Source organism: Rutidosis leptorrhynchoides, unplaced genomic scaffold (genome assembly GCF_046630445.1).
Source record: "Rutidosis leptorrhynchoides isolate AG116_Rl617_1_P2 unplaced genomic scaffold, CSIRO_AGI_Rlap_v1 contig630, whole genome shotgun sequence".
NCBI lineage: Eukaryota > Viridiplantae > Streptophyta > Magnoliopsida > Asterales > Asteraceae > Rutidosis > Rutidosis leptorrhynchoides.
The window spans coordinates 1-27048 of NW_027266852.1; the positions used below are offsets into that span (position 1 = coordinate 1).

Sequence of the window (27048 nt, forward strand, 5' to 3'; positions counted from 1 at the left end):
CCAGGGTTACGCCGCGCCCCAGAGGAGATCACTGCTGCAGAGGCTCGGGAGTCGGGTTTTCGGTAGCGCCAGACGACGCAGAGAGCAATCACCCGAGGGACCTCCGCCTGTTGTACCTCCTCCTCCGGCTGCCGCCGCTCGTCATTCCGTATCAGATTTTAGATTTGTACCCTCTCGTCCCGCTGGATCCTCTCGCGGGGGAGAGGGTAGTAGCAGAAATCGCGGTAGACGAGGAGACGCCTCATCGGACGAGGATTACACCGTCCCACCGGTAAGAGACTATCATGTGTTCAGCAACATGGATGGTCCTAATGAGGTAACAAATCGCCGCATTCCTGGTGCTCCAGAATTATACAATGGGGACCCTAATAATATAAAGCTTGGAATGCATTTCTCTAACAAGGAAGAGCTTAATGGTGCGATAGCGATCTGGTCAACGAGAAGGGGAAGAGAATTTCGCACGACGAAGTCAGACAAGGTAACTTGGGCTGTAGAATGCGTTAATCGTCCGAACAAACGTACTAAGATACCGCATGACGGTATTATATGCCAATGGAAGGCCCGGGCTTTGTTCAGGAGCGAATATCGCACATGGCAAATTACTGTCTGGTGTGACGGGCACAATTGCGAAGGTGCGGAGAACGACCGTGAAGACAGGAATATTTCGCAAGGCCACGTTGCCTACGTGATAATGGGAAAGATTCGCGACAAACCAAATTACCCGATCAAGGCCATAGTTGAAGACTGTGAAGCTGCATTCGGCTGTAAAATAGGGAGGAAAAAAGCTTGGGACGGTAAGCGAGTGGCGATGAACCAGGTGTACGGAGACTGGGAGACAAATTTTCGCCAACTTCCCGGCTACATGCGAGCTCTTGAGAACTGTCGCGATGGGACTAAAGTGCAGTGGAAGTTCAAGAAGGAGGATGGGATTGTGCATAGAAGGAGGAAGATTTTCAGGTACGAACACAACTTCACCGAGCATAGTAGTAATAATTTTACAAAAGTGTACTGATTATTGTTATTTATTCAGGTACGTATTTTGGCATTTTGGCGCCACGAGACTCACTTTTGAACACAGCCACCCCGTAGTTACTGTCGACGCAACGCATCTACGTGGAGCGTATAAGGGTAAGGCGATCGTAGCGGTCGTAAAGACTGCCAACGACAGAGTCGTGCCTATCGCATATGCGATCATAGACGAAGAGTCGAACCACAGTTGGTATTGGTTCTTAAAGTACCTGAAACTTCACGTTCTACGAGATAGGTTCACCTGCATCATCTCCGATCGTAATTCGGGCATCCTGTCGGCTACTGCTAAGCTCGATACGAAATTTCCAAACTGGGGTGTTCACAGGTGACCGCTTACAACACTTTAATTGTAATCTCCTGTTCAATTTAGTCATTTAATTAACTATTGCTTACGGACAGGTATTGTATGGAGCACATTCGTGCTAATATGCTGTCTAACGTTCCGAAGAAGGCCGGTTTGTATGCCTTATCTTGGACGGTCGGTACCGAGTTGGATGAGGCTAAGTATACCCAAGCATGGGCAGATCTCATAGAATTGAGTCCAGCTGCGGCGACGTATCTGCAACGTATTCCCCTACAGAAGTGGACATTGATCCTAGACGGATTCCACCGATGGGGAACAACCACCTCGAACGACGTTGAGAGTTACAATAACGTACTTAGAGGCGACCGCTTCTTGCCGATCAGGGCGTTCGTTCAGGCCACGCACGCCAAAGTCATGGCGATATTTGTGGACGAAATGTCGAAGATAAATAGATACAGATATGCGCTCGCAGAAAAACCAATGGCAAAGTTCGAGGCTAACAAATTGAGATCAAGACGGTACGATGTCTCGTTATATCCAAATGCTCCCGGTCGTGTGTTCAACGTTAAGTCTCCGCCAATGCGTTTCGGAGTTGCAGGCAACGAACATACAGTTCAATTCGATATGGGTTCATGCTCATGCTTACATTGGAACACTTACAGGATACCTTGTTCTCATGCAATGGCAGTCGCGAAGGAACTCCACGTCCGCCGTCTCGACCTTGTCCATAGTTGCTACACGAGGACTGGTTGGAGACAACAGTTTAGTGGTGTGTTCGCCCCTCTTCCAAATCCTTGGCCCGAATCAGATTTTTTGCTCCTACCGGACGACACTCGCATGGTTCATCATACCGGTCCTGGCCGAAGAAGAGTAAACAGACGACAGCGTGGCGCGAGGGACTACCTGAACATGACAGGTCGAAGACCCCGAGGTTGTAGCAATTGCAACGGAAGAGATCACGACAGGAGGAAATGCACGTTCTCTCATACACCGGCGGATAGACTGCCGTTGAACATGTTGTACGACCCTACGGACTTCACGGAAACGCGCATCTCTATGATGAGCACAACGATGATGATAGTGAAGATGTTGACTACCACGTGGACGACGACGACGACGAGGACGATGAGGACGACGAGGACGACGAGGACGACGAGGAAGATGATGAGGATGTCGAAGATGACGATTAGAACTATGATACATAGAATAATTAATTTCATTTTTATTGGAAATGATGTTATTATACTATTTTTATTGTTTTTGTTCATATATATAAAAAATGATTTTATCTTCATTCCTAAGAAAAAAATGGTGAACATCTTCAAAGAGGCGATTTTTAATTTTTTTGATACATTTCCATCTCATCCTGGAAGACATTTTTTAAATAGTGGATATAATCTACCCACCCAAATTTCTTGTGGGTTAATGTCTACAATATGCATTCGAATAACTAATTTCAATTACGACCATAATACAACCAACTACTCCTTTTCGGTATTTGACCGCGTCTTTCACGCTCTGATCGCCTGACGGGTACGTCCTCCGCAGTTGGTTCGCCAAAGTGCGGACCGGTATCTAGTAAATACGATAAAATCAAACGATTAGGAATGTCAACATGTATGCGTTAGTAAGAACACGTCAAAAGTTAAAAGCGTGACGAGAATACACTAACCATGGAATGATTCACCTCCGTGCTCTCCTGAATACCCGGCAAAACCAACCTCCCTGTTGGTGGATGTGTTCGGAAGGCCCCGAGAGCTCGACCCTATTCCTAAACTTATATCTAAATCTGTACCAATAGGCGGGGTCATCTGCTGCGTGGGCGGATTCAAGCCGAAGAGGAGGCCGTCGAAGAATTCTTGGCCCAGCGGTGCTGCAGGAGCGACAGGATCTGCAGTCGTGGATTGAACTGGGAGCTGTTGATATGGAGATGTGGTGTCCGCTAAGTCTTCGGTAGTGAAATCCGTGGTGGTGAGTAAACCCGTATAGTCAAAACCGGAAGCCTGCTGTAGATCATCGACGTTAAGTGGCATTGACTCTGGCACTTGCTGTTGACCTTCTTCACGTCGAGATGATGTAGAACGCCTGGATGATCCACTATGACGAGAAGATCCAGCGGGTCGAGAGGGTCCAGGCCTGAAGTCCGATACAGAATGACGTCCGGATGCGGTCGGAGGAGTAGGCATCTCGGTCGAAGCGACACCGGGCGGAGGTACCTCTGGTTCTCGTTGTCTGCGTCGTCTCCCGCCACCCATTACACGACGCCCAATCCTCTGCAACAGTGATCTCCGGGGGGTACGGAATAACCCTGGCTGGGATTGACGTGCACGACTTCCTCGTGAGCGAGAGCTGTCTCCGGCAATAGGGGCACACCGGACGCCTCCATCAAATGACGGATCATCTCTGACAAGTCCGCGAATCGCTGACGACAATCCTGATGATATTGGTTGTCCGCGTACGTCTCAACATATCCGTTCATTTCATGCACAACTCGGCTCAACCCGTGACTCTGCAAATGAACACGACGGAACAGAAACAGTGAATTACTAAATAACACATCACATCAAAAATAGCTACGCTATAATTATTAAGTACCAGGGCATTCACCGACTCTGTGTGGCCATGATAACCAGCTGTGGATGCCTCGTGACCGGGTTGTTGAACGAAGCGGACTGTCCTGTTAAGGTACCACTGTCCATATTGCTCCACGACTTCCGGGGTAAATGTTTGCTGACCCACAACGACATGTTCCGCCCGATGGTGCCAATGACCGACGTGCCAACCATGAACACTTGCCCAGTCCACAACGTGGATGCCCTCTTCATTCGGTGTAACCTCTCAGTCCCTACCTGATCTAGAGGTGGCATCCGTACATGTTGTCGGCGACCAAAACTGCCGCATGACTCTGTCTGGGTAGTGACCCTCAACAACGTAGAAATAGTGGGAGGAACGTCCTCGACATCCACACGTGCTCGCCCTGACGGCATCCATCCGGTAGACCTAGCAGCTGATCGGCGGGATACGTCCACAGGAACTGAAACGAAACGACTTAAATCATTGTTCAAAATAATCTTTTTATTTTGAAAAATATATTTCCCAAAAAATTTAAATTACCTGCGACTCAGTAAGCATCGACAACTGATCCCTGTACGCCACAAGGTTATAACTTGTTATGGTCGTCCTGGACTTTGGAACTGTCCATCTGCATCAATAAGAAGTTAAGTAATTTGTCTAAAAAAATGTATGGTCGCAGGAAAACTAAATTCATGAATTTAGTTAAAATTTTACACGTACGCCACTTACTTTGCAGCTAGCGGGAGTCTTGGGGCTGCCCAGGTCCTCGCCGAAACCTTGGCCTCACCTTAGAAATCCTCGTCCATGCCCATGACTGGACGAGTAGCCCGCACATGTTAGAATGGCGCTCTCCGGAGCGGGTCGAATCGCACAATGCACGATACGTGTACGAGAGCACGGCACTGCCCCAGCTGTAACAACCGCATGCATGTGGGTCTTCCAGGAGGCGCAATAAGAATAGATCAATCTTGTTATTGCTATGATCGGGAAAGAAGCAACCGGCAAGCAAGAACGCGATCAGGCAACGCGCCCTCTGGAGCGCCTCCACGTGTGATTTCTTCTTGGGCCCGATGTTGCACCAGGTGGTCCCTGATGCTGGACAGTTGATGCCGGTCTTCGAAGTCTTTGCCGGCACAGAATCCCAATAGAGCATACAGATATCCGTCGATGTCGGGGGGATACGCATCGGTACCCGTAAAGGGCTCACCGTCAATCCGCAATCCTAACAAAACCTCGACGTCCTGGAGTGTGATGGAGGCCTCGCCTACTGATAGGTGGAAGGTATGAGTCTCGGGCCTCCATCGTTCTGTGAGTGCAGTCAAAAGATGGTGGTCGTACTCCATGAATCCTATCTTCGAGACCAGACCGAAACCCCATCATATCTATGTACTCCATGACCTCCTCCCGGCGATATGCGGGATCGTTGATACACTCCCAGAAGAAGGAGTCCGCTCTCCTAACAACCATTTGCCTGTCGTGCTCCTCCTGTGACGAATAAATGTCAATCGATCTGTGCTGCGGCTGAAACCACAATAGATCGGGCACGGCATGTCCTTGCGCAATCCAAGAATATCTCGCCGCCATAATCTGTTAAAAATTTGAAAATTAAAATTAAATGAGTCTTTTAAAAATGAATAGTATTCTAGTCAATAGAAAAATAAAAATATAACCAAAAAAAATTTCAACATATAATAAAATCAAATGAATTTTCGTATAATTAAAATTGACATGGACAAGCAAATATATTATATATACCATGTATTCCATTTTTATTATTGAAAAAAAATTAAATAGTATTATAATCAATAGAAAAATAAAAATATAGCAAAAAGAAAATTCAAATGAATTTTCGTATAATTTATTTTTGTTAGGAACGATTTGCTTTACCTTATAATATGACAAATTATTTTTTTGTTAAATTGATTTTTACAAAAATATTCATCAAATTATTTTTAAAATTTATTATAGAGAAAATTTAGTATAATTAAACTTAATAGTACAGTTAAATTTAGTAGTACAATTACTAAAAATTAAATTTAGTATTACAGTTAAATTTAATAGTGCAGTTAGTAGTAATTAAATTTAGTAGTAATTAAATTTAGTAGTAATTATAGAGAAAACTTATTACTACATCTCATTTTATCTATTAATTAATGACATACATCTCATTTTACATGAATTATTTTGTTTAAATATGTTTAAATGTAATCAAATTTTTAAATAAAACGAAAAAATACCTTAATCGTAGTAATATACGTCCGTAGAATAAATTTGTCGAAAAACTCGTGCGGATTTAACTTATTTCTGATTTGAAATTAGTGAGATTGAAAAAGTTTTAGAGAGATGGAAGAAATTTTTTTATTCAGACAGATGATGAAATACACTAAAACAAGAGACGGAGGAGGAAGACGAGCATATCTCATTTATGTAATAAACGGGTCAAAAAAATTTCCGAGCTCCTCCACGTGTCCGTCATGCACTCGCCAATTTCCCGGCAATGACACGTGTCAACACCCTCGCATGCAGTGGACTGTCCTGTTTGACCGGAATTTTGAATCCGGGTAAAGAGTGTCGGTGCGGTTGACCGGAATCATTGAATCCGGTTTTAAGCTTCACCCGGAATTGTTGAATCCGGTTTAAGTGTCCACCGGAATTGTTGAATCCGGACATGGTTTAAGCTAATTACTCTGTATAACCGGAGATGAAAATTCCGGTCGTACCACCTCTGTTCACGTTTAATACACTTTGTATTAAAATGTCTACCTCTTTAAAGGGGAAATACATTTATAATTTACTCGAGAATTTATCTCTGCTGTTTTGAAATTTTAGTTTTTACTCCCAGCTGTTTGAAAACGTTAAGGGTGTGTTTTGAAAGTCGCATCGGAATTGAAAAACTGTCTAATTACCGTGTAATTACACGGTTTGACGCGTTTGGACAATCGTGTAATTACTCGAAACTATGTAATTGTAGGCCCCGCTCCCGACTGCCTCATTCGTTCGGAAACGGTGCCGACTATTCGTTCTTTAACTTAACTCTATTCGATTATCCATTATTTAAAACATAACATCAAGTCAATCACAAATATAATTATACAAATTATGTCTTTGCGGAAAATATAATACATATTACTTAAAATAACACGATACTTATAAAATAGTGAGAAAGAGTCCTAATGCCGCGGAGCCCACCTTATTCGGCATCGTAGAATGATGAATGCCGCTAACTTCTCTTCTAAAATTACCAACTCAACCTGAACAGAAAGAACATAGATTTTTCGGAAAGGGTAAGCTATAATGCTTAGTGAGGTTTTATTGAAAACATTTCGTTGAAACATTGCTAAGGATAAACGTTTTGAATTCATAAACATCTTAAATCATTTTGTCATCAGAAGTCGTCATAAAACATCTTTAGAAATCATCAAACCCCATCAGTGAAAACATCGGGATGACTAACAATAGGAGCGACCTACTGTAGTATCCTAATCTACCGTCAGCCCGACAACAAAGGGCACAAATAAAACTCCAGCTAGATATACTAGGGGAGTCGTACCATCTGATCAGGCCACAACACATGGTCACAAGGACCTAGTACTCATCATGGATTGGGTCGCCACAAAGTCGACCGAATCCCATTATCAATAAAACATTTGTTCATTGGGTTCGTATTTATATAATATGTATAATAAAGCAAAAACTTGCTTTTCATTTATCATTCATCGTTAAGCAAAATCTTGCTTTTAAATTGTTAAGAAGTAAATAAAACTCTGCTTTTAGGGTCTTTGACGGTTCTCTCCAGTTTTCAAAAGTATAATACGTAACTATACCGTACATTTAAAGAAATCATAAACATTGAAAATCATGGCATAGTAATATATATATTTCATAAAGCATCAACATATTTTTCATAGAGAAAAATGAAAGTAACACTTTATAATGCTCCTCGATTCGTTCCGTCCGATTAACGTGGCAATTTATCGATATATCGAAATATCGATTATTCATTAACATGCATTCTAAGCTAATGACATCGAAATGAAATGCTACAAATGATTTTCCGTACGTCTCACTTGTTAGATTCCTACACTATTAATTAGTTAGTTAATCACTAAAGAGAAATAGTTATTTTGACTAATAAATATATTTTTAAAATTTACAAATTATCAATTTATATTTTATTGATTAGTAGAATTTTCTCAAAATTAATTTATAAGAAATTGATTTATTTGAGCCAAAATAGGTATATAATAAAATCAATTAAAACGATTATTTTATTTTAATATTCAATAATCAATTTGACAATATTTTTACATAATCGGATTCAAAATAGTTAATATTATTTACTATAAAAATATCATAAGTTCGGAGCATATATTTTAGGTTATATTTGGTTCGGAAGATAAAAATATTAAATAGGGTCGTAAATAGGTTCGGGTTCATGAATTAACCAGAATAGCCTTTGACTTAAAACCGACACGTCGGTAATTTTGTAAAATACAGAAGGGTAAATACATCTTTTATTATAGGTACGAATGATTTAAAATTGAACCAATCCAATCATATTGAAATAAACCAAATTGAACCGAAATAAACCGAAAGAACCGATTTTAATACTGTGAAAAGACAATTTAACCTTAGACTGTTAATTTGACCGATTAAAACACGTTAATAGTTTTGTAAATACTTTTAAATATTAAGGGCAAAATAGTCATTTATTATATTAGACCGATTTATACTATCTGCTATAAATATGATTGAACCAACCGGTTCAATCATAATTCTTCTTCTTCTTCCTCAGACGAACGCGTCTCTGTCGTCGACTCCGCCACTGCTCGACGTCATCCTTGCCGATTCCGGCGACGTCGGAGCGCGACCCATATATCAATCAACTCAAGGATCACAAAAATAAGGTTTGTTTTCGTCAATTTTACCCCGTTCATCTTTAATTTCAAAATTTGGTTTCGGGTAGATACTTTCAAAACTCCGAATCAAGCTCAAATCTTTAATATGTTAGACTAGGGTTACTGGGGGATTGTTAATATGCTAAAAATGAATCGAATTTGATGCAGGAAGGGGTCGGATTTTACCTTTGAAAAATCTGGCCACCTGTTTTCACGGCGGCTTTAGCTCGGATTGGTTCGCCGGTGTCTCTGGGATCCTCCGGACCTTCAAATCGGTGAAGAATCGGTCGACTCAGTTTCGGCCCGACCACAACTCGGTGGTGACTCAGTTAGTTAACGTCCTCCGATCGGTATACTCCTTCTATGAAAAACGTTTCTTACTGTCTCTAGAATAACATATATTGCTTTGGGATCATTCTGGGGAAATCAAATTTTGGACAGTGATTAATTTAGTCGATTTCGTTTAATTTGACAGTTATTTCTCCGTAGGCTTGTTACGGAAACAATTTGAATGGTGTTTTTGTATTGAAACTGGACTATTTTGGCTATATGATTGTTGAATGAATGAATGAAAATTTTGAATGCTTGTAGCTTGTTGTTCTGTTGTCAAAAACAATGGAGGCTGAGAGAGTATATAACGTTGCTGATTGTGAATCAATTATTGATACGTGCATGAAAGTCTCCCGAAAATCTCGTGGGTTCTGACAAAATTTTGAAATTAAATGTGGAAAATTGTTTAGTCTAGGCTATGGATATTAGTTTCCTTCCTGACATTTTGATAATATGCACCCTGTAAGTAAGTAGAAAAATTGTGTCCCCAGATGAAAGTTTCAACAAGCGTGGTGATGAACAGTGATGAATAGAAAAGTCAAATAAATGTCACATGTTTAGTTAGGTAGGTGTTAATAATTTACGAAGGTTTATTCCTGTTAACTTTTTGGCATCGCAACGATTGGACTCCTTTTATTTTAAAATTTTATTATGTGAGAAAAAATTTTGAGACGTAAAATCGAAAAAAAAATAAAAAATTTTGGGTCGTTACAGTAACTGCGAGTAATTCAGAGGGTGTAATTACACAGTTTCAATTCCGACCTCCCCATAGGAATTGGTATAATTACACTGTGTAATTCTACAATTTAATTTTTTTTTCTTATTATATTATTTATTTTTTATAATCTAATATTATAAATATCAACCGTACAAACAAACATAACATTTGTAATTACAACGTAATTACACAGTATTAACCAAACAACATAAAAAAATTAATTCATACGTAATTATACAGACATGTAATTACTAGGTGACTTCCAAAACAAACCCTAAAGGATTTACCCGTTAACTCGTCCTAGATGGCAGTTACTCGCCCTACGTGTCAAAATTAACCAATAAACAAGTGACACGTGTCACTCTTACGTGGACACATTGCCACGTCATATAAAAGTATTTTTTTTATAAATTTCCAAAAAAAATTAAAATATTTTCATATAATAAATTTAATATATTTTAATATATTATAATTTAATATAATTTATCAAATAAATTTTAATTTTAATCTAATTTTATATAAATAAATTATATTAAATAAAATATGAATGAATTTAAATCCCGTCATTGTGAAACAATGAGGGTAAAAACTCAATTTTCCCGTTAAAAAATCATGTGTCAAATATTAATTCATATGTCAAAATTTGATTCAATAATAAAATCTACAATTGAAACAACTCGATTTGTTTCAATGAGTTGTTTCTATTATTTCTTAATTAAGAAAATAAAATACAAAAATAAAATTAAAAAATAGTGTAACCAAAATTGTGTCATGGACGGGATAAGACATTATTATCATGCATATCATGTACATTAATTTTATATGAAGCATGCATATGTTTGTGCAAAGTTGTGCGGCAAGAAAGGCAATCCGGATAGCCAGGGAATTGAATTTTAACTAAGTTTGTCATTGAGGGAGATCGCAAATGGCTAGGAGTAGCAATGCGAGCTGTTGAGTCATAATCGAAACAATCAAGGAGGAGGCTTTCGAGTTTGATAGCTTTTTCATTCAATGAAACAGAAGATAATGAAGTGGCATATCTACTTGTCCATATATATGTACACACACCTTCCTTATGTTCAGTTTTTCTGAAATGATCTTTCATATTAATGAAATCTTTTCTCTAATGTTTCAACAGGATTTGAACATTCAACTTTTCTAAAAATGAGATGAGCCTTTAATACTTGACTTAATAGAGGTTTATAGATAAGAATCATATGAAGATAAGATCAATATTTGTAGATCGAGAGTTGGAAAAGGAAAATCCATATTAAGACCAATTCCATTTCTTTGCTACACTTGCACTTGGGATTGCCTTTAGGAACAATAGAATGCTAAGGGTGAAAATTTCCATTTTCGTTTCTACAATTTCTAATAGTACGTTAAGGCACCACAGTGAACGTCATGTACTTATAGTGAAAATGAGGAAAGTAATAAATGGAAAATTTTCTTAATAGTCTCTATTCGTTCATGAAGAAAAATTCATAACTGAAAACAATGCATTTATATGGAAGTAAATGAAAAATTTCATGGTTGACCATGATTCATGAATTCTTATTAGTTTCTAGAACTTATCTTAATCTTAAAGGAAATTTCTATCAGGAAAAAAAATGGAAATTAAATGGCCCCATTAAATGAACATATATATAGGCACCCGCACAATATAAATTTCTTCAGATTTCATCATTATCGATCAAATATATATTCCTATAGTCATGGAACTCTGGTTTATAATTCTAATCTCTATCTCCATTTCTCTTCTACTCAAAGCCACTATCAATCTCTTTTCTCCTTCGGGCAACCTCCTTCCTCCGGGACCCCGAACTTTTCCCATCATTGGTACTTTCCTATGGCTTCGGATACCTCCCATCAAAATCAAAGCAATCCTACGCTCTCTCCATTCGAAACTCGGCCCGATTATCACGCTCCAGATCGGGGCCCGACCTACAATCTTCATATCCGACAGGTCCTTAGTCCATAAAGTTTTAGTCCAAAACGGTGCCGTATTTGCCGACAGGCCTTCGGCTACCACAACCGTTAAAGTCTCTACGTGCAACCAACACAACATCAATTCCTCATCATACGGCCCTACGTGGCGTGCTCTCCGGCGTAACCTGACAGAGCAAATACTCCATCCTTGTCGGGTCAAGAATTATTCTCATGCCCGTAAATGGGTATTGGATATCTTGCTGGATTCTTTCAAACTCAATTTGAGTACGGGCGAGCCAGTTTCGGTCATGGATAATTTCCAATACGCCATGTTTTGTTTGCTTCTTCTGATGTGCTTTGGCGATAAGCTAGACAAGAAGCAAATCAAGGAAATTGAATTCATTCATCAGAAGAATCTATTGAATTTTCATCGGTTTAACGTACTCAATTTCTGGCCCCGATTGATGAAGATCCTGATGCGTTGGCAGGAATTTCACGAGCTTAATCAAGAAACGGAGAATGTTCTTTTGCCTCTAATCAGGGCAAGAAAAGAATCGAGAAATTCAGATTCTAACGACGAGCATGTGTCATCATATGTGGATTCTCTTCTAGAGTTAGAGCTTCCTGAGGAGAATAATCCAAAACTCCACGAAAGAGAAATCGTCGCCTTATGTTCAGAGTTCCTCAGTGCAGGGACCGACACAACATCAACGGCTGTACAATGGATCATGGCAAATTTGGTGAAAAACCAAGAAACCCAAGACAAGTTATTTACTGAAATCAAATCTGTAGTCGTCGACGATGAAGAGGAAGTAAAAGAGGAAGTTCTGCCGAAGATGCCGTACTTGAAGGCAATAGCTCTGGAAGGTTTAAGGAGACACCCACCGGGACATTTTCTTTTGCCACATGCAGTGACGAAGGATTTCGTCCTAAATGGTCATGTACTGCCGAAAAATGCTACCACCAATTTCGTGGTTGCGGAGATGGGTTGGGACCCTAAAGTGTGGGACAATCCGATGGAGTTTAAGCCCGAGAGGTTCTTAAAGGACAATAAAGTGTTTGATATTACAGGGAGTCGAGAAATTAAGATGATGCCGTTTGGTGTTGGAAGAAGGATTTGTCCTGCTCGTGGATTGGCAATGCTTCATTTGGAATATTTTGTGGCTAATTTGATTTGGAATTTCAAATGGGAAGCCGTCCATGGAGATGAGATTAGTTTAGAGGAGAAGGAAGCTTTTACTGTTGTCATGAAACATCCATTAATGGCTCGAATTTCTCCTAGGTTTGTCATACATCAACCGCAGTCATAGGCCTATGGATCGAGATTAATTGTTCTCTTTTTTTTGGATGTCTAAATAAAATTTGCATTTGAATTCTGTTTTAAATTCTTCATAGATGGAGGTATCAAGTCGATCTGTGTATGGTCTTGTATAGCTCGAAATGAGATTTCTTAAATCAGTTTATAGTCCATATCCCTGTTGTAAAGAGCCTCTAGCATGGATGGTTTCTCGATGCACCAAGGCTTGTGCAGCACCAATTAACTTTGAATAAGCCTACAAGTCGGTATAATGTTATTAACCTTGCCACTCGGTCATATTTGAACAAGCCTACAAGTCGATATAACATTAATAAGGCTACAACTCTGTCAGTATTGAATAAAAGCCTACAAGAAGTTATCCAGATAATTGATGAGTTATATCGACTTTCTATAATTGTTAAGTTATATTAATTTATTTTGAAAACGTTTAATGTAACTATCAAATAATATAACTATTGTTGCTTGATAAAGAAAAGTGTTTCAATTAATTTTATTTCATTCTTAATTTATTTAATTTTAAATTTCTATGAAAATTGATGAATTAAGAAAATCCGTGGATATCCATAATTGCCCGTTACCCGATATTGATGTGGGGACGAAAGTATTTTTTATCCATCACGAATATGGAGGCGAAAATGGAGAGTGATTATTCTAAACGGATACGGAGGTGGAGACAGTACTATCTGCTCCATTGCCATCCCTAAACGAGAATAAAATTCGGAACCTACAAATCGACCAACTTTGAATAAGCCGTCAAGTCGGTATGATGTTATTATGGCTACAGCTCGGTCAGATTTTTACAATCCTACAAGTGGGCATGATGTTAATAAGGCCACAACTCGGCTATATTTGAACAATCCTACAAGTAGGCAATGATGTTAATAAGGCCACAAACTCGGTCAGATTTGAACAATCCTACAAGTCGGCATCATGTTAAGAAGGCTACAACTCGATCAGATTTAAATTAGTCCACAACTCGTTATCAAGATAACATTACAAAGTACAAGTCGAGAGCGAAGTGGGTGGGAGGAAGAGAGAACTGGCCCCCACTTTAATTATTTTTTTCCTAAAAGTGCCATGTCAGCATATGTTGGTAAAGTTAACGAGTGTTAACTGCCACACCAGCTTCCCGTAACAGCAGGTAGCAACGTGTAAACCATAATAAAGTTGAGGTAGTAAAAAATACTCCCTCCGTCCATTTTTTATGTGTCTCTTCTAACATATTATTTTGTCTTAATTAATCCCTTATTAACTGATGTTTTTGGGAAATCTTTAGAGTTCATTATCCATTATACCCTCAAATTATTCTTCTCACTCATTCCACCTCCGGATCTAAAAAAATTTCAGATCCAAACAAAAATCACTCCCTTCAATTTGAACTCAGGATCGAGAGTACAGTGAAGACGATGGCGTGAAATAGAAGGAAAAAGAGTGTCTGCCATTGATCCATCCCGTAAATGGGGTAGATCCGAGTCCAATCTCTTCTTCCTCCTCCTGCAGTAGTATTAGATTTCCCCATTGTTTGAGTATCGAGAAGATTTGAAATCCCAGATCCAAAATAATTTCAAAAAACAAAATGAGCGATCGAGCAGAGAGTGAGCGACGGTTAAATCGGCAAGTTGGTAGGTGGGTATGAGAGAAGGACGATGATATCATAGTCTGTTAAGCATCGTCGTCGTCTTGCTTGCTATACTACCGAATTAGTACTATCTTTTATGTTAACGCGGTATTGGCTTCGTGGCGTTCTCCCGGCGTGAGGCTGACGAGACGAGACGGACGACGGCGGTCGGTGGCGACGGGAAGCGAGATTCAGAGATGTGTTTTCAATTTTGACATTTGCTAAAACTGATTTCAATTTCGGGTTGAGATAGAATCCCCCTAATTTATGATAAAATTAGGGATATTTTTGTCAACTCAAATATATTGTTATTTCCGATATAATCGATTTTGATTTTTTTAATTTTAATTGATTTTTTTTTAAAATTTTAATGAAATGAGCAAATCTAACGCATGAAAATAGACGGAGAGAATAAATTTCTATTGTTGAGGAAGGATCTATGTAGTAATTAATAATCCTTATTTAGTAAAAGATATTCTATTTGTGATAAGCAGTAACTATCACCATTTATGAGGGGTGCAGTGGACCTGTTATTTCTTGTTGGTTGTCGATTGCCAAAACCACTTTTTCTATCTTCTTCAAAGACCTTTGATTCTTTATTTAAAAATCAAACCTTTTTCGACCTCCCTTTTTCAAATCTACGAAGGAAGTAAACTTGGGTTCAGGGAAAACACATCAAATTTAAGTTAGTCTGGTATGTGTTTGAGAATATGCCGCACTGAAGTTTTTTAGAGAGAGATGGATGATGTTAGTAGTAATAAAAACAAAAGAATGCCAACAACATTTTGGTTCTCACTGAAGAAATCATTACATTGCAAATCAGATGCACAAGATGTACACAGTCCGAAATCGAGGAAGCGATTGAATACAATCTCAACAAGGAAAATAGAAGGAGGTGGAGGTGGAAGGTCAGGTTGTTCCAGATCAATTGCAAATCTTAAAGATGTTGTCATTCATGGAAGCAAGAGGCATTTTGAAGACAAGCCACCAAGTTGCAGCCCTAGATCTATTGGTAGTAGTGAATTCTTAAACCCAATTACACATGAAGTCATTCTGAGTAATTCTACTTGTGAGCTCAAAATCACAGGCTTTAATGGCGGATTCCAAGAAGGTAGTAATAATTACAATGGCAGCGGCTTTGTCGGTACGTTAAGACCCGGAACACCAGGGCCTGGTGGACAACAAACCATGCATTGCTTCAATCCTACTTTTAGGACTTGTAATAGTAACAATACTCCTCCAAGAAAGTCTCCATTTTTATTGGCAGAGAGAGATTCAAGCATTAACAGAGTATCTCTTGATGCTGATTCTAATTGTGGGTCTTCTTCTACAACTCTGACTTGTCACAAATGTGGAGAGAATTTTACTAAATGGGATGCTGCTGAAGAACATCACCTATCCAAACATGCTGGTAATTTCTTTTTAATTAATTAGCTACTTAATTTGAATGATTTTTCTTTTCTATGGAGTTAGATAGATGATTTGTTTAGCAAGAATAAGATATTTTGTTTTTTGATTTATTTTCTTAGAACATTTTGAGTCAGATGTCTGATTTTTGGTTGTTTCTCCAGTTACTGAACTTGTGGAAGGGGACTCGTCTAGGAAAATTGTCGAAATAATATGCCGAACAAGCTGGCTAAAATCTGAGAGCAATTGTGGTAGGATAGAGAGAGTTTTGAAAGTTCACAATATGCAGAAAACTCTAGCTAGATTTGAAGAACACAGAGAAATGGTTAAAATTAAAGCGAGCAAACTCCCCAAGAAACATCCTAGATGCCTGGCTGATGGTAATGAGCTTTTAAGGTTTTACGGAACAACTGTCGCCTGCTCTCTCGGCCAAAATGGTTCCTCAAGTTTATGCTCGTCGGGAAAATGTAGCGTGTGTCGGATTATTAGAAATGGATTCTCTACAAAGAAAGATCAGTTGACGAGTGGAGTCGGAGTGTTCACAACTTCTACGAGTGGAAGAGCTTTTGAATCCATCAAAATTGTCAAAGAAGAAGACGACCCTGCTGGCATAAGTAAGAAAGCATTGATTGTGTGCAGAGTGATTGCAGGAAGAGTTCATAGGCCTTTGGAGAACATACAAGAAATGGAAGGGCAAAAAGGGTTCGATTCATTAGCTGGGAAAGTTGGTCTATATTCAAATATAGAGGAGCTTTATCTTTTAAATGCTAGAGCTCTCCTTCCTTGCTTCGTGGTAATCTGCAAACCTTAATGGAAAAACATTGCTCATATAATTACACTATGATATTGATTGCCCTCCCTTCTTTTCTAAGAAGGATTTCAATATGTTGGTGCTTGACTATTCTAGCATTACCATATTAGCATGTTCTTGTTGGTGTATATTAATTCATCCGTAGTGGAAATGATATTGATGGAAACCTTTGATAGAATGTGCTTTTCCAGAGTTTTGTATATGTGTATGTACATTACTCATGATGTGCATTGTAATTGTAAGGTGTAATACCGGTACAATTCGAATCGCTAGATTATTTCTCCTTGAATTCGTGTTTAGGCGCAAACTGATCTTATTACAGATCTTATTACAGAATTAGATACAGCAAAATTCTTGTGAATTTTTACTGTCTCTGGAACCTTCAAAAGCCTTAGAAGAGGTATATATGAATCTGGTTCTTATTTTATACTGTATGGTCTTCATCAAAACACAAGACAAAACCAAAATTGGGTTCTTTTTGTTGTTATTTCATTGTTTCCCTGTCTATCCAAGGCAGTGCAAATGAAAAACAAAACATTTTAAAAATCTCTAGCTTCCAATTCATGACAACTCCTATCCATGTGGACGTGGTCCTTGATGAATGGAGTGACCTATAATTTAAATGAAAAGATCATCACACACCAAACAAGAGGCCAAACATAAATACAAGGATTGATTGTCATGTTCTTTAACCTCATCAAGGGAATTTTTGTTGTTTTGTCTCGTTTCAAATTTATTTGAGATTCATTTAAATTAATCATCTTCTGTTATTTGTCATTCAATGGAGCTACTGTCTAATTAATTTGCTTTTGTCTATATACCCATATATATTGCTAATTAATGGACCCTCTTACTGCAAAAGAGACTACATTTATTACATATTTACTCAGAGGTAGAGTTGGTGAAATCACCAAACTACATATTTAAAATTCAAAATTTTAACCCATAACTTGAATTTTTTTATTTTTCAGAAAAATATAATTATATTTTTTATGAAAATGTATCATTTATTTACGTTTAGTGAGAAGTAATATCACAATAATATAATAATATGTAGTATAAAATTAGATTTAATTGAAATACTCCTAATTTTTATTTTTATTTTAAATGTAACACATACTACTTGGGTATGAATTAATAACTTGTTTCGTATGCCCTACAGGTTACTGCACCAATCAACAGAAAATTACATATGTATATTTTTAAAAATATATGTAAACATTTGGAAACGGAAAGACGGAATTGTGAACATTTGTAGTCCGACCGGCAATGGGAATGCCGGTCGGACTACTTAATTAAGCTTAATTGCACCGGCAAAGAAAATGCCGGTTAAAGCACCAAACCGGCAATAAGGCTGCCGGTCCAGTTCAACAAGCCTACAACTCGGAATGCGTTCAACAAGCCTGCAACTTGGAATCCTACAACTTGGAACAGCTCAGAATATAAAAAAAAAAATCCGAGTTGTAGTCTTATTGAACCTATATTCTGAACTGGACCGGCAGCCTTATTGCCGGTCCAAAGTTTTTTTTTTTTTTTTATTTTCACGCATGACTGGGTCCAGTTCAACAAGCCTACAACTCGGAACGCGTTCAACAAGCCTGCAACTTGGAATCCTACAACTTGGAACAGCTCAGAATATAAAAAAAAAAATCCGAGTTGTAGTCTTATTGAACCTATATTCTGAGCTGTTCCAAGTTGTAGGATTCCAAGTTGCAGGCTTGTTGAACGCATTCTGAGTTGTAGGCTTGTTGAACTGGACCGGCAGCCTTATTGCCGGTCCAAAGTTTTTTTTTTTTTTTTTTTTATTTTCACGCATGACCGGCAGCCTTAATGCCGTCTTGCTTCAAACCGGCAACCCCAATACCGATTCTACTTGCTAATTACGGTGATTAGTGGTGATTAGTCGGACCGGCATTATGAAATCCGGTCCGACTCTTTCGTGTTCACAAACATAATATTTTGTACACAAAAGTACTGTACCCCACCAATCAATACATACAGCTTTGAATTTTTACAGCTGTATGTAAGCACATGTACCCTAATAAATAACATGACTTGTATGAAAATGTGAGCCCAATTGGAGAATTGAATGAATGGTACAATTAAAATGTATGTCATAAATGATGGAAATTCTCAAAAAAAAAATGTCGTAAATGATAGTATTTGGCAATTCGATCGACTCGGTGTGATTTAGACTCTTCTTGCTTTGAGTTCTGCAGCTTGCTGGCCATACGCATGCATGCTAAATAATCCTTTCCGTCCATTTCAAATTAATATCGCGTAATAAAGCACACCAAGGTTTAATTTAAATTGGTGAGCATTCCCTCATTCGTAAGATGAATAATTCGAATAATGCAGTCCGTATAATTGTAATAAAATCAAAAACAAATAAATATATCGCATAGTAAAAGTTAGAATTTTTTAATGATAGAGAAAAAAATATTCTTTATTATTTTAAAATCAAAAATATTTACACAAATACAATAATTATTTTTTTAATTTTAAAATTAATATAAAAATAAGATTGACAAAAATAACTTAAATATACTTAAATTTTATAAAACGATACTTAAAATAAATTAAAACAATTTAATTATACGACAATTGAAATGTACTAGAGACAAATTATATTGGATATCATGGACAACTAACGGTGACGGAACGGTACTTATAATTAAGGGTCAATTGACCCCAGAAAAATCCTCTAATTATTTGTCGCTTGCATGCAAAATTCATATGGAATAAAATATTCCAATTACAAACTATTAGTAGTTGGAGCAAAAATTTAAAATGAATCAATATATTCTAGAAAACATTTCCAATGTATTTATTTTGTTTGAGTGCCCTTGCATTTTTCAATGTTAAACTCATCCAATACATTCGTATATAAATGTAAAATTAAATATTTCAAATTATAAATACACAAACAAAATTCGTCAATATTTTTTAACAATAATAAAGTGATATAATTTTGACCCCATAAATTTTTTCTCCGGCCCCGCCGCATGTTAGTGCTATATTAGAACTAAAAAGTTGGCGCCTAATTGACAAAAGTGCAATATTAAGGGGCGAGTGTCTTGAGAAATTATTCAGAGCCTCAGAGGGCTTTGATCGAGATATGTTCTCTTTCTCCGTTCGGCATCATCACAATCTTGATCATATTTTATTCCGAGCTTGTTTAACCATTGTAATAAGAATTTTCAACGTTCCTTATTTTTTCATTTTGATGTTCCCAAAAATGTATAATTTTAATATATAACTTTTTGGAGGTATCGTCGATATTATTACAGACGACTAATTTTATTGTGGAACTAATTAACAATTGATTTTATGGATAAAGCAAACAAAAATAACTTTTCCTTATTTATTTATTTATTATGAAGATCTGATTATGTAATTTCAAACAAAGATCTGATTATGTGTAACATTTATATCAAAGTAATATAGTATGAGTTTAATTCATGCAGCTTAATTGATATCAATATCATTAAATTAATCACTCGAGGGTGCTATATCCACTCTGCAAGCGTTATTGCACATCAACACTGTATCCGCAGCTTCTGCAAGAAACCGAAAACAAAATTTTAATTATCATTTGATACTAAACCAGATTAATTAATGAACATGGAAAACATGATAAAAGAAAATTATAAATTAGTATACTCAACCCTAAAGTAAATATGGTATATAAATACTATCTCCGTCTTAAAATAGATACAAATTTTTACATACATTAAAAATTTGCATCTATTTTGAGACGGAGGGAGTATTATGTAAAGACAGCGGAAAGCGATAAAAATTAGAGTTCGACCTTGATAATTAGGAGTAGTACTAGTAGTGTGGAAGTTGGTGAAGGAAGATGATAAACAATAAATCATGCAATGACTTAATTTGGGGCATTTTTAATGCATTTCTTAGTGCATAGTTTTCTGAACGGAAGTGTATAAACACAAAAACCCTCGCACGTGGCTACACAGATATCTCTTAGAGTAGTCTGATGGCGAGCCGTTGACTCTCTTACAAGTAAACATGAAATCAAACAAATGATCATCAAGCCCCGTTTCATTCTAATTCCCTCCATTATTGAAACCTTTAATTTGTTAATAAATTTCAGATGTACGCATGTGTTGAAAATGGCTTCACACATATATACACACAATACTATAGGCTAAACAGAGTTGAAATAGATAAGATTAAGCTTTTCTAGTGCCTGTTCTACTTAAGTATTATAATTCGGAATAAAATGATATTGTTTTTTTTGTACTATTTATAGAATTGTCGAACAATCGACCACCTTATGAATACCAGCAGTCAAAGGAACAAGTCAAAAATGGAATTTGACTTAAAAAAATAAAAATTGAAAATCAATTTGTAGTCGGGACAACCACTTAATTAAGAAGTAAATAAGCAAAAGATTTGAAAATCAATTTGTAGTGCAGAAGGGTAGTTCCTAGTGTTGGCCGGTAACTTAATCAATGATGCGAGGCATTATGATTTTTTTATTTTAAATCAACAACTTTCGTTAAACCATTTAAGTTAAAAAAACTAAATTACCTGTTTAGATATTTTAACAAACATATAGAGCTCTATTCGACACATAAAATATTAACCGTGCCATTTTTCTTCTTCCTCCACTAGCTTCTGCTAATTCTCTGTCAACGTGTGTTAGAAATGGACGAGCGTCGATCAGACGACAATGATGAGCTGATAATTTCGATCATTCTTCGGGACTGTCGTCTTAACACGTGTTTTTTGGTGGATTTTTTTTTTTTTTTTTTTTTTAAAGAAGCTAATTAATCACGAACGTTATCTTTTTTTTTTTATAGATGTCATATAGAGTCCTTACTCCTTAGTGTTTTTAAAATATCAAAATAGATTCCTATATTTTTATTTAAGTATTAAACGGAAGCGGTTACAAATCTTCTTTTAATGTAACACATTGGTCGGCGGCAAGATGCAAGTTTTTTCCATATATATATATATATATATATATATCAGTATAACTCCTTAAAATAGAGTTTTCCAAATAGGGTTGATATGGAGCCAGCCTTAATTTTTGGAGCAATGAACAATTACATGTACTGAAAATACAAATTCAGCCCTTCAAGTACTTTAATTTTGAAAATTTTAATTTGTATAATTAAGTGATGCTTCAGCGGTTGTAACGTTAACTACAAGAATGAAATCAATTAGCAACACATAATTAGCAACCCAATTAAAAAGGTTGCTGATTTGGTAATTAGCAACGCATCAGTAACGCATATATTAATTCAACAACACTGTTTTGAGCCGGAAGCAAAATACAGCGAGAGAGCGCCACGTGTCTATATAGCAACGCACATTAAAATGAGAATTTACCTTTTTTTACCCATTGTTTGGTTTGACAGAAATGAGAATTTTACAATTCAATGCAACTGGTAATTCTTAATGGATTTCTCTTGTGTGATTACTGCCATATCAGAGGTGTCTTCCATAGAGATTAAAGGTCTGGTTTTTACTCTTATCCTTTCTTTTGTCAAGATTGAAACATCTTTCATGAATAAAATATTTTATTGACAAGGTTGAATTTGTGATATAGCCAATGATGTATCTCGTTATCATGATCTTTGTATTACTAACTTTTTATTCAATTAATGAATATTTAGCTTTTGAATTTCTGTAAATTTATCATAAATCTCATGCGAGTATAAAAAAAATTGGAATGTCACAGCAACGCATTTTGAAAGTCATGCCAACGCATTGGCAACGCAATTTCCGGCCAACAGAACTGCTGCGGCAATTGCACATTTAAATTCGGCAACCCTGTTTTTGCAACGCACATTTAAAATTTAACAACCCAAAATTGGTTCGAACCGAACCGATTTAGCAACGCAAATGTTCATTGCTAAAACTGTGTTGCTATGTCAGTGCATTGCTGTTTTCCGTTGCAGGTCATCACCAACAAGATTTTTTCAACGCATTTGGTGCGTTGCTGATTAGTCACAGTAACTCAGTTATGAGTCTTAACAACGCATTTTATGTGTTGCTAATCAATTTCATTCTTGTAGTGGTTTCAAATATATATATATATATATATGTATATAAACAATGCATCGGGTTGAGAATACGTATATAATTAAGAATGTTATTTTTTTTACTGACTAAAAACAAATGAGTCATCTGAAATTAAAAAAAAATGCCAAATCGTTGCTTGCATGGATTGCAATGAAACGATACGATGATTCATACAATTATAATTATAAATTAATATATTTATATATTGTTTAACTAAACATTATGAATACGAAAATGAGAAAAATATGTTGAGGAAAAGAAAATTGGAAATGAAGACAGATAATATTTTTATTGAAAAAATTGCAATTTGAACCTTCGTTATTGAGAGCAATTAGATTTCATATAGAAGTTTTTTGGGGTTAGTATAAAGCAAATTTCAACTGTAACAAGGAGATGGAATTTTAAAGGCGGATTATCTAAGATTAAGCAATTTTCGATCTTCTCTTTTAAAATAAAATTGTAAGTTTTTTTTTAATGAGGATTAATTTTTATCGAAAAATAAGTTTTCTTTCAAATCACTTTGCTTTCAAAATATATACTAATTATGTGTGTTATGGTGAAGCAAAACGAATTTCTTTATTAATATAGTTTTTTTGGATTACAATTTGATAGGTAAACAAAAAGGAAATCACGTTAATTCAGCTTTAATGGTATCTCTAATTGAGATTTACTTGCATGTCAAATATTTTATGTAGAGACAAATTTTGGCTTTTTTTCGTAATATTAAATTAGATGTCAGAATAAAGAAAAATGTTAAATTACATCCAATAAAATATAAAGAAGAGAGTATAAAATAACTCATAAGAATATATATAATTTTTTCTTATTTTTCCGATTCTGAATTTTCAGATACTAAAAAATCAATAAATTTCATTCAATTTTCTTTTTTTATTTAGCTTTCTTTTTGGTTCCTATCATACAAAAACTTGCTTATATTTGTCTACATAATTAATTCCATTAACTACCTTCACAAGTTAATTTTTTATTTTTCAATTTGATCTCTAATTCCACCTTGCATCATTCAACTAACATTATTATTACATTAATATATTATGAATGAGGTAAAACGAAAAAAAATTTAAATTCATTATTTGTGTTAAATTTATGAAAGTATGATCGTTTAATAAAAAAACTATTGAACCAATTATCAATAGCAACCGAAACAATGCCCGAATAATACACTAGTATATCTTATTTACAATAGCGAGACTTTTAATTTTTAATCTATTTCAATTATAATTCTAATTGTAAATTTAATTGTGACTTTTATTATCAAATCAATATCCGACACATGGTGTTAGACCTTTAAATTTAATTAAATTTTAAATTTTAATTTTTTAAACTAATAATATTTTTTTTTCTATTCTAATTAAAAAATCAAAATATAATAATAACATATTAAATTTTAATAAAATTCTATTAATTAATTATTTCTAATCATTTTTATTCTCTTTTGCTCCACAAGCAAACCAATGAACAAATCCATTCATATGTAATTCAAGACTGAACAAACAGAAAAAGACAAAATTTTGATGAAAATTAGAGAGAAAGGCTTACTGCGGCATTAAAGGAGCCATTTTGGAAGACATCACAACAACCACCTTTATTTTGACTTCGCTCGCTGGTAGGGGTGGAGTCCGAGAATAATTCCAACATGTTCAATATTATATACTACTTCCGTCCTAAAATAGATATAAATTTTTCAATACAAATTACATATAAAAATTTATATTTATTTTAAGACGGAGAAAGTATAATAAAAAATTTAATCGTTGAAAATAATCGACAATCTTCAACGATAATCATAAATATATAAAAAAAAAACTACGTTATTACAATTGATCACGATATGGTCTCATTTTCTGAAATCGCCGAAGAATTAATTCTCTGTCCATATTATTCAAGACATCATTTTCAATGTAAATAATCAAGCAGTCATTCATCCATGCATCTCCCATTCGATTGCGTAATCCATTGTTCACAATTTTCACTGCAGAAAATGCCTTCTCTACCATAACCGTGGCAACTGGTAAAATCAATTCCAACTTCACAAGTTGATAAACTAATGGATAAACAATGTCTCTTTTAGTTTCAACAAGCTTTCGGGCAAGATTGCTAAGCCCTTTCAAGCCTTGAAATTCATCACTACATCGCATATCAATAATATAAGTCTCCAATTGATTATCAAGAACCACCAAATCTGTTTGAGAAAACTCCATAAAATAAAGCTTAGTAAACTGAAGCAACTTATCATTTTTAAAAACTAAAAATAAGTTCTCCGGATTTAAGCAAGCCAAACAACAAAGCAACTCTGTATTTGTTTCATTAAAATAGTCATTGAGTTCTAGTAATTGCATATCTATAACAGTATAGAATAATTCCACACGATAATGGTGTAAGTTTGTAACATTTGGAGCTCTACGCCTTTTTCTACTGTTAGGCAAACAATTGCTATCCATGTCAAGTATACTAATATCATGCCTCGTACAAAAAGATGACACTTCAACCAAAAGAGAGTCCATCCACTTTCTCTCATATCTTGTAGCCGTTTCTTAGAGATACTAATCAACTTCATGACATTCAAAATATCTTGATCTTTCCTTTACAATGCTTGTGATAGTTCATGTGAAATTTCCAACACTTTTCTCGTCAAATGTAGACTGAACACAAAATCAAATGTAAAGAAAAGATGAGTCAAATGTCAACATAAAAAAAGATGTGAAGATATAAATGAGTCAAATGTTTGAAATAGACATACATGTTCTTTTTTTTCCCCGTTATTCAAACCAATGTAAGATTATAGTCAATAAATATTTTTTCACTATTTCGAAAAGATTATATTATTAAAGTTACATCTGGTTAAAAAAAAAAACTAAATTTAAAATTTATTAAATATAGGATAAATTTCTGCGAAGAAACTTAGCTGCTCCTTTAAGAGCATCATTTTATTTTATCGACTATTGATAAAAAAAACAAGTTCACAGAGAGAAAAGTCTGCTAGATTATATTTTTACATATTTTTATTTTTATTCTTACACTATTTATTGATGATTATATTATATTATATATTTTATGATTTATATTATTATATTCTATATAAGATTTGTGAATTTTAGAGGGCAAGTGTCAATATACTACTTCCGTCTCAAAATACATGATATTTTGAGACGGAAGTAGTAAAAACTTAATCAAAAACAAACATAACTTTACTATTATTTTTTTAATGCCACATGTCATTTTTATAGTGGAGGGTACAACAAAATGGAGGAGCAAAATTTTTTCAATTTCTACTCGCTAAAAAAATCATTTTTAATATTATTATTTTTCATTGACGAACATGTTTACGGATATAATTTAAGAAAATCAAAAGGGAAATATTTTCTGTCTTTAATTAATTATCACATTTCTTATAGAATTTAACTGTCACATTTTTTATGTAAATTGTATAGGAAATGTGATATAGATGGAGATAGTACAAGTTAATCGTTTTTTCTGCAGAAAACTTTCACTGATTTGGAATTGGGAAACAGAAAATTTTCTACCATTTTTTTTATGAAGATAGAGAATTTTCTACCATCTACACAGCTAAATATTCCAGATTATGATCACAGCTCGCACTCACATTCAAAACAAGTTCCAGATTGATCATTTGTTCACTAACCGTCTTATATAAATAATGAGAAAAAAGCCCAACTAGGGTGCGATTAATGGTACATTTGTTCAAAACTTTGAAGAAACGAACCTCGAGTAGATTGATTAAATTATTCATATAAATGAAAATGAAAAAAAAAAAAGTTACGGAAGCTTGCAAACACAAAAACCATCACATATTAGTCATCAAAGCTCATTTTCAATGATAATAAATTGCAAAACGAAACTCTTAAATTACAGTATTGTCACAATGGTTCCAAATGTCAAATGCATTTGCATCAACGAATATCATAAATTCTCAAAAGAAACAAAACTATTTGTATTTGGCCATATTTTAAATACAACATAAATGAATGGCTGAAGATCCATAATATTTCTACTACATAGCTTTGTCCAAAATCAAGGGA

At 35.6% G+C, this 27048-nt stretch overlaps 4 protein-coding genes across 4 annotated transcripts; 3 read left to right on the forward strand and 1 right to left on the reverse strand.

Annotated features, from left to right (window-relative positions):
* Nucleotides 1–66: 66 nt before the first annotated feature.
* LOC139884951 (uncharacterized) lies at nt 67–2523 on the forward strand (the record flags this gene model as incomplete). The annotated part of the gene is made up of 4 exons (XM_071868912.1): nt 67–957; nt 1031–1354; nt 1429–2203; nt 2335–2523. Coding segments are annotated over 4 exons (2179 nt in total), but the record flags the coding sequence as incomplete, so codon positions are not given.
* Nucleotides 2524–11568: 9045 nt separating this feature from the next.
* On the forward strand, nt 11569–13092 carry LOC139884949 (cytochrome P450 89A2-like). Its single transcript, XM_071868909.1, has one exon. It carries the CDS (start codon nt 11569–11571, stop codon nt 13090–13092), a length of 1524 nt encoding a protein of 507 aa, XP_071725010.1.
* Nucleotides 13093–15489: 2397 nt separating this feature from the next.
* Nucleotides 15490–16936, forward strand: LOC139884948 (uncharacterized). The gene is made up of 2 exons (XM_071868908.1): nt 15490–16129; nt 16290–16936. Exons 1-2 carry the CDS (start codon nt 15490–15492, stop codon nt 16934–16936), a joined length of 1287 nt encoding a protein of 428 aa, XP_071725009.1.
* Nucleotides 16937–22662: 5726 nt separating this feature from the next.
* Nucleotides 22663–25512, reverse strand: LOC139884950 (uncharacterized). The gene is made up of 2 exons (XM_071868910.1): nt 24827–25512; nt 22663–22738 (listed from the first exon to the last, which is right to left on the reverse strand). Exons 1-2 carry the CDS (start codon nt 25510–25512, stop codon nt 22663–22665), a joined length of 762 nt encoding a protein of 253 aa, XP_071725011.1.
* Between the last annotated feature and the right edge of the window lie 1536 nt (nt 25513–27048).